This window comes from Colobus angolensis, unplaced genomic scaffold (genome assembly GCF_000951035.1).
Source record: "Colobus angolensis palliatus isolate OR3802 unplaced genomic scaffold, Cang.pa_1.0 Scaffold86, whole genome shotgun sequence".
Classification (NCBI taxonomy): domain Eukaryota; kingdom Metazoa; phylum Chordata; class Mammalia; order Primates; family Cercopithecidae; genus Colobus; species Colobus angolensis.
Genome location: NW_012122487.1, coordinates 5586060 through 5604321, shown reverse-complemented (window position 1 = coordinate 5604321; position 18262 = coordinate 5586060). Strand labels below are relative to the sequence as shown.

The window sequence follows — 18262 nt, the reverse complement described above, 5'->3', positions numbered from 1 at the left end:
TTTTAAACCCAGAATTTCATATCCAGCCAAACTAAGTTTCATCAGTGAAGGAGAAATAAAATCCTTTACAGATAAGCAAATGCTTAGAGATTTTGTTCCTAATTTTAAAGGGAATTCTAATATTTCATCGTTGGGAATTAAGTTAACAGTAGTTTCTCACAGATACCTTTTTATCACGTTAATGAGCTCAATAGACTAATATCATGAATGGGTCATACATTTTAAAAAATGTTTTATCTTTTCATACCTGGGCTTTTCCATCCTCTTACAATTCCACTTAATTCATTTCACTGTTATTTTGTTTGTTTGTTTTTAATCTCTGTCTCCATTAAGCAATAAGATTGGTCTTTTGTTTGGCTTTCTTGTACTGTCTTTATCTAGTTTTGGTAATAAAAATAGCCTTACACAATGAGTTATTGAGCCAAAGAAAAAATTAGAAAATTGGACTATAAAGCTGATAAAATTCCTTAGAATGTAGTGCAGAGACACAGCATGATGGAAACTATGAAAGAAGTAAGTAGCCATGGAGGAGAGAATGAAAAGTTCAAACCATATCTAATTGTAAAAGGTAAAATAGAGAATAGAGGAGTGGCAGTAGACATTGCACTGTATATTTGTTTGTTTATTTTTTCAAATCTATGTTCAGTTTGACTTTAAGTCTACAAGCTTCTTGTTTATTTCTTGACTTCCTTTCTTTTTGAATATCACTCATAACTAGCATGGGAGTATGATAATTTTATAAGAATTAACCTGGAAATCAGGGATCTTTTGGTGTCTCACATAAATAGGGAGAAAAGACATAATGGGCCTAGTTCTAGTGAATTCAAGGCAGATAGTCATGCCAGGTATTTGGAAATAAAGAGTACTATATGTAGGGTTACTTCTTGATGTCTCTAGATTGAGGTGAAGAGATCTAGGGAAAGTAGGTCTTAGCCTCAGTGCCTCTCCTTCACCCCCATATGATGGTGGGTAATCTAAGGAGAGGCATCATCTTAGACCCAGAGTGTGCTTTCACTCTTAAACCCTGCATGTGGCTTTGTGTGTGTGTGAAAAGGGTATATGAAGTAAATGGAGAATATAAATTCTATATAATTGGAATCATATGGTTTATAAATTTGTATCCTGCTTGTGCAATTACCATTTCATTGCAATATAAGTTAACATTTGAAACATTTTTTGACTGCCTCATATTCTAACATAGGAATATACCATTTTTTTACCTAAACATTTCCCTACTCTCAGACATTTTACATATTTCAATTTAGTTTTTCCTGTTTATTTTATTCCAATGCCTCTTTTTGTTTGTTTTTTTGAGATGGAGTTTCACTCTTGTAGCCCAGGCTGCAGTGCAATGACGTGATCTTGATGCATTGCAACCTCTGCCTCCTGTGTTCAAGCAATTCTCCTGCCTCAGCCTCCCAAGCAGCTGGGATTACAGGCATATGCCTCCATGCCTGGCTAGTTTTTGTACTTTTAGTAGGCATGGGGTTTCACCACGTTGTCCAGGCTGGTCTCAAACTCCTAATCTCAGGTGATCCACCCGCCTCAGCCTCCCAAAGTGCTGGGATTACAGTTGCAAGCCACCGCATCTGGCCTCATTTATATATATTTATTCTCATCCCTGATGGTTTCCTCAGGATGAATTATTAAAAGTAGAATTACTTTGTCAAAGATTATGAACCTAAGACTTTTGAATATATATTCCCTGCCAAACTGCATTCCAGCAAGATTATACCAAGTTATCATCTCACAGTGTATGAGATTGCCCACATTTTATATTCTTGCAAGTATTTATTATAATTTAAAAACAGCCTTTTGGTTTTCAAAGCAAATATATTCCTTTATTTCTTACCTCTTTGGAAACTAGTGAGGTTTTTCACTTTCACTTTTCATGCGGTTTTCTTTTGTAAATGTTCTGTCAGCTTGTCTTTTTATCTTGTTTGCTTACAGATACACGTGACCCTTGAAATATATGTTAGGGAATGAGCGCTATATAATGTTCATCAGAGTGTATTATTTGCTCACCTTGTGAATACTTTCTAAACATTGTAGATTCAGTTCCAAAATAATTGAGACCGTTTTTTGAAGACTTTTTCTTAAGATTGAGCTCCATGTACCTCTTTCTGCATTAGCAGATATTAAACTTAATTGTTTTCGTTGTGTATCTCCATCTCTGGACTCTGAGCTCCTTGAGGGCAAGGAGAGTTGATGTGTTATCCTTTTCTCCCCACTGCCTTCTCCAGTGATTGACAGTCTGAAGTTCAATAAATGCTTTTTGAATGAACACATGAAAATTCTTTGACATAACAATTGTAGGAAGTAGGAAGTAAGAACAGTGAAGAATTAACATTTGGAAGGGAATATCTAATTGTGATGTGGAGAAAAAATGTCAGTAGTAAGCTTTGTTTTCTTGCCAGAGCATCTGATACTGATAGTGACTATTTGGCACTAACTAAAGTATAGGATTTTGGTTTTTCAGGTGGTAGGGAGAAGATCAGATTGTAGTACCTTTACTTGGGCTCAGAATGCTGTTAACCTTTGCCATACTTTAGTTGGAAAATATTATGCCAGAGTTAATAATTGGTTTGCTTTTGTTTGATTTTTATGATTTTTATGTTATTATTGTTTCTATTATGTTTTTTTCTCATTTTCAGCGTGGAAGAATATCAATCTTATACTTTCTCTAGGTATCTTACTGTACAGGATCAAAATAAGTTTCAATATATTAGGTCAAGGTGCCACAAAGATAGTACTTTTATATTATGCTTATCATCTTATTTTCATACTTAACTAGTTTCGAGTTTATATGTGTAAACTTAATTTGAAAAGTTGACTTGATTTATTCTACAACATTATTTTAAATGAAAACTGCCTTGTAATTTGTTACTTGATTTAATTATGTTCAGTAATTTATATTTTTAATTCAGTTGTATATGTAGATATGGCCACACAAATATATGGGAAATGATTTTTGGATAGTTTAATGTTTAATCAATTTTCAGGAGAGAACAACTTAGCAGTATAGTATAATGTTATGATATGAGTTTTAGCCTTAATAAGTGAAAGACATTTTTATTTAAAAGAAAAATTTGAAGTCTTTATCTTTGTAAGTCTTAACTATAAACTTTTTTTCTAAAGGCCTTTGTGTATTATATTCACAAAATTTGAACTTATCATTCAACTCCACTATCCTGCATGAAAAATAAACCATTTCTGCTATAAAAAAGGCTGCCAATAGATATTCTGATATTTCAAGCTTACTTTAAGTTCCAAGCAGAATGAAACAGCCCAAGATATTAAAATCTAGAAATTTAGCATATCTAATGGAAACTGCAACTCAACTTTAACTACTCTATAGTGGCACTTCTCTTGCCGCTATAATAAAACTTAAGAATGTTTAGTGATTTTTTTTCCTACTATTATTCAAAATTACATTACCCTTACTGAAATCTGAATGGCTTTTAGTGGATTAATTAAACTGTAGCTGGTTTGCCATCTGGGTGCAGCTTGTTTAGCTGCCTTTCCGCAGAAAAATTTCTCATGGAGTAAAGAGTATTTTTTGTTAGAATACAGCTGCTAGGCTTTACTTTTTAAAAAAACAAATAGTTTATGCTTTCATACATGAGATTTGTGATGAAAATTAATTTGTAAAATATAAAACCTATGATTACCTTTTAAAATAATACTACACAAGCTTTTTTATATTCTTTATGAATTTGTAAAAAAATATATTGTATGTCTTGATAACTTGTAATGTTAAATAGAATCCTAGGTTTAGGCTAAATATGAAAAAATGGGTAAGAGGGAATTAACTAAATCTGATTTTTATGGCTCAAGTGGTTTCATTAAATTAGAGTGCTCTGTGTTGTTCATTAATGAACTTGTGCCATATGCTTTAACTGTTCTGGTCAATAGCTGATAAAGAAAGGCTTGTGGATTTGCTTTTTTTTTCATATAAAGCTGGATAAAAATATCCATGTGATGGGCTTTTGTCAAAGGAGTTACTTTGAATTCAGTAACTACTACTGAGGCAATATGGCTCGCAATTTGCAACCCAAAGGTAGTCATACATTATTGGAATACAGCCTACTGCGCTTCACATTACACAGATGTGAAGGCCTGATTATAGCTGCTTCATAATTAACAGTGATCCGATTTGTTTTGTGGCATAAATGGTGCATGTGTAGAACATTAGCCATGGCACTCTCATTCAAATTCAACTCAAGGGCTCAGCGGCAGGCGGGTCACGAGCTTCAGGGAGTAGAAGCACAAGCTCCTCCATATGTTCTTGCTGCATCTTACTATGGCTATGAGTGCAAGATAAGTTCCCTAAAGAACCTAATCGTGTTCTGTAATTACAGCGCGGCTTTCTGCTGGCTAGAAATGAGGGAGAAGCTAAAACACTCCCTCATCAGATAATTTGTAAATTACTTTACATGGCGGATGCCTAACTCAGTTGGTTTTCAACTGCTGAAATTATAAATAATTGTAACAGATGTGGCAATATGGCTGGCCTCCAATAAATGAGGCCCTTGATAATTTGGCCAACCCTTTGACAGGCCAATTTAATAAAATGTGAACAAAATCTTCTTGCTAATAATTTATCATCCTTTTTCCCAGTAGAATAAATTTAATTACCCTAGCAGTTAACAAGGTCACACCCAGATGCCAAACTCGGCTACAGTTTTGATAATGCAATCAGGAATTGAGAGGTGATGACAGCGTTGTTGTTTTTTTCATTACCTGGCTTCACATAAACACAGGTGGCATAGCTTTCTTGTCAGTTTTTAATAATTACAGGCTATTATGGAATGCATAGTTAGCAGATTGAAAACCACACTTTAGTGAATTTGAGTATGTTTGGGGTTTTAATGTATAGAGATGATAATGTATAACAAGCATAGTCCCTTGCTTATACCATTAATGCACAAATTTTGGTTGTTTTACTGGTGACATAAGTGTTAAATGTTTATAAAACTTAGAGTATGTATTATAATAAGTAATGGATTATACCCTAAAGTCACATATTTAGAGATCACCATAAAAAATTTAATTCAATGAATTTTAGAAATCATTTTAGGATACCACTAACAGAAACATTTTAAATATCCAGATTTGCAAATTCTGGCAGAATGTGAGGCTTATAACATACTTTGGAAAAATCTAAATGTGTTTTATTTTGCTGTTTAAGATAAAAAAAAATCTATAGGAAAATCAGTCTTTTCCTTCTAGCTTTGAGGTATTGCCAGGATTAGTACTCTTAGGATTGAAATCTATAGGTAATTTGTATATTGTGGAGTTAACATTCTAAACACTCTTCTGTGACATGTAAATATTACTAAGTTTTGTCAGTATAATGATATTTACATGTCATAGAATAAATATTTAGCTTGTGGTTGCTCAATTTTGTGCTACAGGTGCTACTGTCATTTACTGGATGTATGTATAAACCAATAATTGTCATCTACTGGATATAAGTATAATTGAGTTGTAACCCACTCAATGTTAAGTTTTATGTAGTATATGGAAGAAGTTAAAGTTTTGGAATTAATTTTTTTCCATTTTATTTTGCTGTTCAACAAATAAACTTAATGATACAGTTTGACTGTACCATATAAGTATTTAGATACTAAAGGAAAGCTAAATTTGACTGACTATTGTTTATTACTGAATTTTGTTATAATGTGATAGTGTTATAAGCGGAGATGGTGATAGTTTATTTTTTACTCAAATGTAGTCAATAATTTAATTTTATTTTGTGAACTACAAATGCTATCTGAAGATACTTGGGTTAAAAGTGAGTAGATGGAAGAAATGCAAATATTTATATTTTTAAAAAGAGCGCTAGATGAATGTGTTATTAGACATTTTATTACTCAATATAGTGGTCTTTCTAAAAATGAAGTGTAAGTTTAAACTAGTACACTTAGTTTTATTTGTGAATTTTTATTACAACACTATTTTGATTTACAATTATGCTAAATTGATATTCTTTTTCTTTTTTTATAAGAATATATGACTATTATTAAAGTCATTTATTTTCAGGATATAGATGATTCAGCTAACAATGTTTACTTTATTAATTGGTAATAAGTTAATAGAAATGCAGACATTTCTGCATTTCTGAAATCAATTTTAAAAATAAAGTTAATCTCTGAATACAGAGATTCAGGCATTTCATGAGAAAAAAAGTGTGTGTGCATATGTATGTATGTGTGTGTGTGCATGTGTGTATGTATACACAGACACTTATATACTGTTGTATTCCAGGAGGATTTGAATTAGTTTTCAGAGAACAGTCATTCAAGTAGTCAGTTTTTCTGATATATACGTATATGTTAGATATTTTATATACACACGTAACAGATTTTATTACACACACACACACACTTGACCCACACTTGATTTTCAGTGAGATATTGTTTTAAGAAAAAGTATTTCTTTTGCTGAGGTATCATGTGCTTTTTAAAATGTTTTTGTTTTGCTATAGGCTTTGTTACGTGTTGACAGGTTTGGAATTCATAAATTTCTTAAAACAAGCGAGATGATGTATGTAAAATGCTTAGCCAGAGGTAGGAACTAAATACTTTTTTGCTAAATGCTAGTTATTATCACCATTGAAAAAATATATTTAATTATAATTTGCTAAAAAAATTTAACTTATAATTTTTCTAATTATTATAGCTGTGAAACAATTTTCTATATATTAGCCAATATTCAGTCAGCCCCCACTGTAATAATAATGCCTGACAATATTTCTTGGATTGAATGCAACATGACTATATATTTAGGTTGTATAATTTAAAAAATACTTATTTGTATAACACCTAAATGCCCTTCCCCTATGCCCTCTCTTCTATTTAATATATATCTTCTACAGAACTTTTCAATTAAAATTAGCTCTGTGAATCGTTGTGAAAAATAAAGTTATGTATTAACAATGGCAATTTAAAAAGATTATTTCCACCTGGGAGCCTTTAGCCATGTAGTCACTCCACTAATCATTTTTCAGCAGATTAATCATGGTATAGCACCATACCATTGTATTCCAAGACTGTAAACTAAAAGGGAGCAAAATATTTTTAATATTAGAGAAAAAATTTATTTATAAAATGTGAATAATTGTGAGGAAGGAAAGTTAACTTTTCAAAGATTCTGGGATTTTAAGGGTAATAGAATGAACTTCCACAGAGAGAGGATTGATTAACTTGATTTTGCTATGCATGTAAAGCAGCCCTTAAAAAGCTTAAAGATATGTAAGGATATATGGAGATCTGTGAGGATATACATGTATACTCATATATTTTATTATAACACATATAATAGTTATATATGTATAGGTTTGAGATTATTAAGTTTTTAAAATGCAAGTTAAAAAGTACAGTATGGCTGGGGACAAAAGAGTAGCTTTACAAGTGGAGTAATCTGACAAAACTCTACTTCAGCCAGGTATTCAAACTGAGTATCAACAGTCATAAATCATGTTGATAGCATATACCCTTGATATGATGTGATGAAAATGGCACTTTATGATCTTCCTTCTCAAAACTCATAACCCCAGTCTAATCATGAGAAAAACATCAGACAAATCCCAAAGGAGGGGCATCCTACAGAAAACTGTCAAGGTCATGAAAGACAAGAAAAGTCTGAGAAAGCAGCCAAAAGGAGCTCTAGGAGATATAGCAACCAAATGTAATGTGTCCTAGATGGGATCCTGAAACAGAAAAAGGACATTAGGAAAAAACCAAGGAAATGTGAATAGACTATATCCTTCAGTTACTAATAATGTATGAATATTTGTTCAGTAATTGTAACAAATATACCATACTAATTTAATATGTTAATAATAGGGGAAACTGAGTGGGTGGGGGTAGGTCAGGGAGAACTCTGCAAAGTATCTGCTCAGTTTTTCTGTACATAAAAAAACTGTTGTAAAAAATAAAGTCTTAATTTTTAAAAAGTATGTTAAACGACAAAAATATAGTAGTTAACTTTTTTTTTTTTTTTTTTTTTGAGATGGAGTCTCACTCTGTTACCCATGCTGGAGTGCAGTGGCGCGATCTCGGCTCACTGCAAGCTCTGCCTCCCGGGTTCACACCATTCTCCTGCCTCAGCCTCCCTAGTAACTGGGACTACAGGCGCCCACCACGGTGAGACGGGTTTTCACCGTATTAACTGGGATGGTCTCGATCTCCTGACCTCATTAACCGCTCGTCTCAGCCTCCCAGAGTGTTGGGATTACAGGCGTGAGCCACCGTGCCCAGCTGTTTCCTTTTTTTTTTAAAGTCTGGGAGATATATCACAAACTTACTAGTAGGAACTTTGAGGGATGAGATTGTGAAGAGACTTTTATTTATATTTCCCCTACCTATACTGAAATTTTTGCATTGAACTTTCAGTCATTTTATTTGCAAAAAAATAAATATTTCTGTTTTGAAAAGCACTTAGGCTGGGTGCAGTGGCTCATGCCTGTAATCCCAGCACTTTGGGAGGCCAAGGTGGGCGGATCACCTGAGGTCAGGAGTTCGAGACCAGCCTGACCAACATGGTGAAACCCCTTCTCTACTAAAAATAGAAAATTATCCGGGCATGGTGGCAGATGCCTGTAATCCCAGCTACTCAGGAGGCTAAGGCAGGAGAATTGCTTGAATTCAGGAGGCAGAGGTTGCAGTGAGCCAAGATTGCACCATTGTACTCCAGCCTGGGCAACATGAGTGAAACTCCATCTCAAAAAAAAAAAAAAAAAAAAAAAAAAAACCATTTAGTTACAGATCCATTTTAAAATCTTTAAGGAAATTCAGGTAAGTACAAAGAAAATAATTCACATTACAGTCCCTCTACTTAGAAATCACACTGTAACGTTTCAGGGTTGTTTTCTCACCTTATGCGTGTTTGGTGAAATCTATCTCTGTATGGTATAATATACCCTTTTGTACCTTACTTTTCTCAATTTATCATAGATATCTTTCCATATTAGCTTTCAGCGTAATTAGAAGTAAATTAAAGGTTTGGTACATTTTTATGGGCTTTGATACGTCTTTCAAACTTTCTCTAGAAAATTGACAGCAGATTATACTTCCACTGCCATTTTCTCAAAGTAACCCATAAACTGGGTCCAACCAGCATTTGAAAATATGCACAATCTCCTTAGAAATCCTAATTCTTTGCTTTTCTTGAAAAATCAGTATATCTAGCAACAGTGGGGCACATTCTTCCCTGAAAACAATTAGCTGGAGTTGAGCAGCAACTGCCCTAAATTCCCTCCTTACTACTCAGCAGTGAGGCTGAGTGTTGACACTTCATTTTGCTCATATTTAATACTTAAAAAGAAAATTGTTTTATTAGGAGAAATGTAAAACACTTCTTGTAAACATATCTCTAACAAAAGTGATAAAAGGCAAGAGAGAGAAAACCACACTTAAAGAAAACGGGAACATGAATAAGTTACTTTGTGGAGGGAAAGGACATATTTACGTGGCTAGTATGTATGTAAAATGCCTCTGTTGCATAAATTTTAAAGCTCTTATTTTAAAACACACCAGACACATATTTATTTATCTGCATTATCTTCCTGGCTTCTATTCACTACTTAAAGAGTATTTTAATTTTGAAGTTCTCTGTTTATTGAGGAATTTGGAAGGAATGCTGCCTAAATATCCTTTATTGTTATCAAAAATATTAATATCATTACTATAATATCAATAGAAATATTATTAGAAATGAATCCATTATTATTATAGTGACCGTATCCACTGTTGGAACATTGTTAATGTCTTCTTGAATATTTGAGTTATTCATTGTAGCTTCTTGACTGAATATTTAATATTTTAATATTCCTAGCTATAGCATTATAATCCACTGATGACTTAGGAAGTTCATTTATTGAAGAACACAGGTTTGTTTATTGGATATACCAATAAACTAAAATTATGTTTTTCTTGTTTTATTCTAAGTTTTTGTTTGACCTTAAACAAATTATTAAAATTTATTTTGTATATGATAGGGTGTTAATATATCATTTATAATTTTATTAAAGGAAACCTAGACAAGAGCAGGTAGTCTTTGAAAGTGTTTAGCTTGGCAGCCCAGTCAAAGAAAATATTTCTAAACATCAGAAGTTTGATTATAAAACAGGAGAAAAAATAAAAAATAAAAGTTGTACAATGATTAAAATGGGGATAAAAGAATAGGGCAAAATCATTTAGACTTACTGGAAGAGAAATGCTTAAAATAGGTTAATTTGATGTTCAAAGCAAGATAACGAAGTAAGTAATATATTGTAAGTATGTTAACAGTACAATGTAAATAATACTTTGAGGAAGAGAGTCATATGGTAGAATAAAGGTTGGAAACAAATGAGGTGATTGAAATATGAGAAAAGTGTAATAGTATAAATCAAATATGGCCCCTGTCATAAAAATTGTAGGTTAGAATTAGGAAAATTTTGCCTATCCTCTCAAAAAAGAAAAAGGCAGGCACAATTGGAAAAGGATGATGTTTCCCATTGTTGGTTCAAAACAGTTAACTGTATACATTTTTCTCATAGTACTTAGGAATATCATTTAGGAAGGATGGGGCCCTTCATCAGTTCAAGTTCTAATATTTTCAGGGTTACTAGATCCTTATTACTAATGTTAGAATCATAAGATTTGGCATTTGTTTGCCTATAAGTCAACAAAAACTATTTTCATGTGATTCTGTGTTTCTGTTTTTGTAAATGTAGTCGTTAATTTGAAATAGCATATTTGCATGGATTTTAATGGCCTCAAATACATTCAGTGGAGATGGTAGTCGAATTTTGCAGAATTCTGGTTTTTATGAATAGGTTTCCTACAAGATTAGTTTTCCTGTGACGTCTGTTGTTAAAATGTGGAGCTTACCATTAGCAGTTTATCTGAAACATGAATAAATTTCAAAGGAGAATGCTGTAAACTATGTTGACTTAAAATTGTCAGGGTTTTTTGAGGAGCTGTTATTAAATTAGGATACAGTAAAAGCTAATTGTACTTATAATGCTGTTGGTTTCCTTTTCCCAGGTTTATATTCTATGGTATTGTATGACTCGTGATGACCTGATGGTGGATTGAATATTTTGTGAGGGAATACATATGTGTATAATCAGAAATTTGAATAGATGAGTGGTATCATCATCATGATACATGATGCTGCTGTATCATGCAGCCATGTTTTAAATTTTTTCTCTTGAAATCTGTATGACAGCATTATTTATGAAAATACTTGTATGTAGACTCTTGGTTATTTTACTGAAAAATTCTATTCTACAGAATGAAAAGGTTCAGCTCATGCTAGTTTATTATTAAAATGAAATTTCCTTCTCTGAGTATTTATAATTTCTATAATATAGTGTTACATATAACTATTTGCTATATTTATAAATAATGTAAGATGCAAACATACATATATATTTACAAGTATACTTTTTAAAATAGGTACCTCATCGCCCATCCTTATCAAGCTTAGAAACATTAATGGTTTCACAGAAGTCTGAAATTGAGTATTTACAGGAGAAACTAAAGATAGCAAATGAAAAACTGTCAGAAAACATATCTCCCAGCAAGGTTTTCTCAGAAAAGAGCATCATGACAAGTGCTGAAGGAAAACATAAGGTAGGGACGTTTTGTCATTTTGTGAACTTGCCAGGATGAGGCTGGAAAGACAGGAGATGAAGTTAAAAAACAAATGGCAGCATTTAGTTCTCTGCTTATATTTCAGGAAGCTTTTAAAAAATATCATGTACCAAACTATTGATAAAATAACTTTTAGAAATAAGGAGTTTTCCCTTTTTAAAGACTGAATTATATTCCCAAACTAGTTAATTAAACATATTAATAGTACTATATCAATTTTGTCAGTAAATTAACATTCTTATATTAAAACTTTGGTAAGTATTCCTCATCTCTCTATTAATCTATAGGATTAAAAATTTATTTTTAAATGGTATTTACTCACTTTTCTAATTTGAATTAAAATAAAAATATATCTAATATGTCTTTCAATCACATTTGATGTTTAAAATACTGTCTGTGTGGAAAATAAAATAGTAAATGAATTTTAACACTAACTTCTGCACTTGTTATATATTTTTATAGATTTAAAGGGATAGCAGTAAGAGAAAGATAAGCAAATTTTACATAGCATGTTTCTCATTTATTAATGTCTCAATTTTTTTAGTATTCATTGCATATTTGTGTCATACTGTAAAAGATTCTGCAGAATGTTGACTAATATGAAAATTCTAAAATATCATGTAGTATATATGTTATTTCTAGATAAATTGAAATAACATTTTCCTCAAAGTAAGAGTTCTAGCATATTTTTCACACACTTGTTACTTCAGCAATAGAGGAATAATATTTTTATGATAGGAAGCCATGTTGTTAAGATATTATTGTTTTTGTTTCTTTCCATTTTTTCTTGTGAGTGGGACAAACTATCTTAATAAAGGAAGTATTTAAAATTTGAACCATGTTTCTGTGGTACTGTTATTCACGCTCTCTAAAATTATTAGTAATTTTCAGAAAATAAGATTTATTAAAACAACTGCATTATACATTTCTTGCCATTTTGAAGTAGTTTCACAAGCACTGAGCTTTATTTAAATGAAAGAAAACATTCATAACATTGAAATACAGCATTACCGGGCCTAATTTAGTTGGTTGTTGGACTGCTGAAATTTAAAAATGTACTACTTTGACTTTTGTCTGCTTTTAATAAAAGTCAAGAAAAAGAGAGGGGTATTTTGACCAAAATTTTCTTTCTTTTTGTAAGGCCATGCAGTATGGATGAACACTGTGTTGCCCAGCTTAATAGTTGCTTTCACAAATTCTTTCTCCAGATTGGTATATGAAGCTGTACATAATATAAACATATTCTTGTCTCTAGTTAGCCACATTATAGTTAATGACCATATGGTCATTATGGTATAAGATCTACTGTCTGTTGTATTTATATTCCTCAAGCATATTGTTCCTTCAACTTCACAGTGTGTTAAACTATTTCAAAGGGAAAAAAAATCCTTTCCCTCTTGTTTCTGGTTGTCCTATCAAGTGTAACCTTGGACCCTTATAGAGCAATTAGACCAGCCTCTATCCCCTCCTTTGTAATGAGGTTTCTTGCATTTCTGAGTCTATAACCCTTTAGTCTTCCCTAATGGGACATCATTATTCTGAAAGAAACAATGTAAATGTAAATGAATATTCTCATTAACGAGTCACAGAGAAACCTTTAGCGGTAGCACTGTGGTAATTCCGCTTGTTATTTCTCTGGTATTCCATGCAGGATTTTTTTTTTTTTTTTTATAATTCATTATTAGTATTCAAAATTACTTGTTCTTTAATTTTGCATGTCTTTCATAATCCAGTGTTCCAACTAGTTCAACCATGTCCTTGTTTTATTCTCGAGGAACCACCTGTGAAACGTTCAAGGTCTTTGTCCCCAAAGAGCTCTTTCACAGACTCAGAAGAGCTACGGAAGCTAAGAAAAGCTGAAAGAAAGATTGAAAACTTAGAGAAGGCGCTACAACTAAAGGTGAACATTAAATCATTTCTTTAGTAGTAACCTTGCAAAGATAAAAATATACCAAAGTAAACATACAGTTCACAGATTACTAGTTATCATTTTTCTTTCTCCTGAATTTAATTGCCTGTATAAGTGTATAATCAGTTCATCTTGTTATTAAGATTTCTGAGGATTATAAAACAATATAAAATATTTGCTAATTGAAAAGTAAATATTTATTTACCACTTTCAAGTTATTTGGTAATAGTTTGTCTTAAAATTGGGAATAAATTTCTTACACTTTATCAAAGGCAAAAAATAAAATTGTAGCAAACGAAAAGAGAATTTCTTGTTCTTTATATATGATAAACATATGAAAATAAAAGTCAGTTTAAAAGCATATTAACCTAGCTCAGATCACTTACAATTATCCTTTATAGAAAAATTACATTTAGTCAACATGAAATATATATATATTTTTTCATTTCAGCTGAATTTGTCTCAGAACATGTAACATTTGAATGAGTGCTCTACTCATGTTTAAGAAACATATATGTTATCGACCTGTCTTTGAGAGCTTATATTAATACTTCCTAATTCATACTTCGTGAAATCTTTTTCAGTATGCAAGTTGTTCATACATATTGAACCCATTTTGTGTGACTACATTGAGGATTTTTTTCTCTTTCATTCTTCACTTACAGTTACCTGAAGCTGTGCCCTATTTGAAGTTTGATCATATAATTCTCAAATAGTTTCATGACATTCTGTAAATCCAGGGCTTTACACACGATTAGAATTCAGTACATGTAAAGCTCAGATTCTTTGTCATATAATATAGATTACTCTTAAGGAGAAAAATGTTCAGTTTAGATTATGTGTGTTCTAAAACAAAATAGGGTTTATGGGTATACTTAACAATAAGCTATAAATAATAATTTTAATTTGCCTTTCCATTAAAGTTTTAATTTATGTTTATTCTTTGAGAGTTAAACTGTTCTAAAATATGACAATTATAATCTGTTTCTACCAAAAATAAAATGTCCAAATGACCTCAGCTAGCATATAACCTACTTGAAATTTACAAGGAACTTAGATAAACACCTAAGTTATTCTCTTACTCATTTGTTTCCTCAATAGCAATTACTGAGCATTGCAATTAGCTAAGCATCATGCTAGTCATTTATCTAACAGGAGACTCTTAGATGAATTACTATCCTTCAAGTTTCTCTAGTTAAGAAGATAAGTAAGTAGTTAGACTCTTGTGTTACTTGTAAATGTGTGGTTAAGCACAGGATATTATGGGCATTTTTGAGGAGCCAGTCTATCACCTTCCTTCTTTTGCATAATTTTTTTTCCTGCTTTTTACTTGAGACAGAGTCTTACTCTGTCGCCTAGGCTAGAGTGCAGTGGCATGATCTTGGCTCACTGCAGCCTCTGCCTCCCAGGTTCAAGTGATTCTTCTGCCTCAGCCGCCCTAGTAGCTGGGATTACAGGTGTGCGCCACCACTCCTGGCTAATTTTTGTGTTTTTAGCAGAGATGGAGTTTTACCATGTTGGCCAGGCTGGTCTCAAACTCCTGACCTCCTGCTTCAGCCTCCCAAAGTGCTGGGATTACAGGCGTGAGCTACTGCTCCTGGCCCTTTTGCATAATTCTTGAAATTTGTTTTGTGGGTTCGTCAGAGAAACAGAACCAATAGGATACACATGCACACACGCACACAGAACAATTATTTACTATATTTGTATGATTCCTTATAGTAAATTACATTTATATGAGATTTCCTATAAGGAATTGGCTTACGTGATTATGGAGGCTCAGAAGTATAAGATCTGCAGTTGCTCAGGGAATGCTACGCAGCCATAAGAAAGAATGAAATTGTGTCCTTTGCAGCAACATGAGTGCAGCTGGAGGCCAGTGTCCTCTGTGAACTAATGTAGAAACAGAAAACTAAATATCACATGTTCTCATTTATAAGTAGGGGCTAAACCCTGAGTACACATGGACATAAAGATGGGAACACTAGACACTAAGGAACTGAAAAAGTAGGGGAGCAAGGGCTATAAACCTTCTTATTGGGTACTGTGTTCACCATCTGAGTGATGGGATCAATAGAAGCCCAAACCTCAGCATCCTGCAATACACCCTTGTAACAAACCTGCACATGTGCTCCCTGAATCTAAAATTAAAAAAAAAAGAAAAAGAAAAAAGATTTTCAGTAGGCAAGCTAGAGAGCCAGGAGAGCTGATGGTATAGTTCCAGTTTGAGCCCGAAGACTATAGAACCAGGAAGGCTGATGGTGTAAGTTCAAGTTCAAGTCAGAAGGCAAGAGAAGACTGATGTCCCAGCTCGAAGGCAGGCAGAGAGAAAGAAATCTGTCTTACTCAGCTTTTATTCTATTCAGGTTTTCAACAGATTAAATGACATCCATCCTTATTGGGGTGGGCAATCTACTTTATTCAGTCTACTGATTAAAATATTAATCTCATCCAGAAACGTCCTCATGGACACACCTAGAAATATAGTTAACCAAATATTTGGGCAGTGAAGTTGACACATAAAATTAACCATCACATGTGCCATGCAATAGTAGCAGATCTCTACCTGTTTACCTCAAGAAATCTGTAAGACTTTGACGGTTCGTTATTTTTGCCAGGAAGTAGAACATTTCAAAGATATTTTTAAATCTGTTATCTTCCCTTCCACTTCCTAAATTCCTTGTTTCAGGAAACGTCCCAGAAGGATTATACTAGTTTATTTCCTCATTCCTTTTTCATGACAACAGCTTTCTGGGATGTTGCCCCAAGTTTATTTTCAGAGTAAAGTTCTTTTTTCCCAAAAATTTCTTTTCTTATTCATAGTTTTTTAAATGTTCATATTTTAAGTCAGTTGATGATAATCATGAATTTCAAATGTATGTCTTTTAACAGATTTGCAAGATGAGGAAAAAAATGGGAGCAAATATTTTTCTCTACATCATTTAGTAGGAAAGGATTATTTATTTTAAAGGAGCAAGGTAGTTGAATGGAAAAGGTGCTATAATCAAGAACATTTAGCAAAAAAAGTAGGTAAACAGAAACTATAGAGTAAAGCAATTCCAAAGAGAGTAATGGAGCCCAGAGTAATTGACTTTAGTCTGGTAAAGCTAAATATCCATTTAATGAAGATTGAAGACTTCATTCCATACTCTCCTTTTTTATGCTATGATTATACTTATTGGCATTACTAAAGTATATATGACTATAAAGTAGTAGTTAATAATATGTCTATGTTAGTTTCCGAGGGCTGCTATAACAGAGTTCCATAAACCAGATGGCTTAGAACAACAGATATTTATTGTCTCAAAGTGATGGAGACTAGAAAAGTACAAAATGAAGTTGTCAGCAGAGTTGAGTCCTGAGGGCTGTGAGGGAGAATCTGTTCCATTCCTCTCTTAGTTTCTGGAAGCCTCACGTATTCCTTGGTTTATAGACGGCATTGTCCTTGTGTTTTCACATTGTCTTCCCTCTACACATCTGTCTTCCCTTATCTGTATTTCTGCTTTTTGTAAGGATATCATTGCTGTTGGATTAGGGCCCATCCTAATGACCTCATTTTAACACGATTACCTCTGCAAAGATCCTATCTACAAATAAAATCACATTGTGAGGTACTGGGGATTAGGACTTCAGCATACTTTTAGATGGGAGTGGTAGGGTACAATTTAATCCATAAAATGTGTCTTATGGTTTTTAAGATACATTTATTGATTCAGTGCTCCTTTTATAGACCATTACTTACTAATAATGCATGTTGAATTTTTGTCACGGCCTTTGGTGTTATAGGGAACACTGCTCTGGCAGAAGCTAACGGGAGCATGATAGCTTAAAATGATCCATGCTCAAGTGATTATTGTAAACAGTTTTGTGAACCTTTAACATATGAATATGTGTTGTGAATCTACAGAAAAGTATAGGCACATCTTTTCCCTGATTTGCTTGGTTGTATTATACCTATTAATATTAACCAAAAGACTGTTGTTCCATGAAAAATATTGTGGGAAATGCTGAACTAAAGACAAAAGACATGCTCCATGGCACAGTAGGTAGCTTTAAGGTCCCAAGTTGATTACCAAGGTGGATCGAAGGGTGAGAGGGACAAGTAAGTTTCAGGAGTAACCCATGGAACACATGCATATACACTTTGATATATTGAAATGATGCTGTTTGTTATATCAACAGTAAGTTACGCACATTAAGTGATTCTTATCCTTGTTATGAATTTGGTATAAATATTAGCACAGCATCTTGCTCAGCTTACATTTATGGCTAGTGTTTTGTGTTTTCAAGGTAGTCACCTACCGTGACCAATGTGACAACAAATAGCCAGTAGAAATGGAAGAAATGGAAGCTATGTTTATAAAAATCCTATCCATGATCCTGACTTGATGAATGTAGTAATCTATCAGCTTGCAAAGTATAATATGGAAACCAGTGCATCAGAGCTTTATGAAATCCATAATAATCTTGACTAATGTGGTGAATTCTTGCTTCATTGATTTTCATGCATTTGGCAACTTGATTCTATTAGCACTTTTCAGTGTCATTTAATAATATTAGTATGTCTTTTGAATACAGCCTATGTCTTTTATTTTTCAGTGGTCAGGTACACATCAACTTTATACGTTCTGCTGAAACAAAACCTCTGTAATGAAATCCTTGGTATTTTATAAAAGGTTTTTGGCTTTTTTTTTTTTCTTAACTT

At 32.8% G+C, this 18262-nt stretch overlaps 1 protein-coding gene across 3 annotated transcripts in view; it reads left to right on the top strand.

The window, feature by feature from the left end:
• Positions 1-18262, top strand: part of CNTLN (centlein, centrosomal protein) — a 389383-nt gene that overhangs the window by 189636 nt on the left and 181485 nt on the right. For all 3 annotated transcript variants that reach the window (XM_011930370.1, XM_011930371.1, XM_011930372.1), the window contains exons 9-10: positions 11451-11627; positions 13423-13548. In XM_011930370.1, the coding sequence (XP_011785760.1) occupies positions 11451-11627; positions 13423-13548 (303 nt within the window). The remainder of the gene's footprint in view (positions 1-11450; positions 11628-13422; positions 13549-18262) is intronic.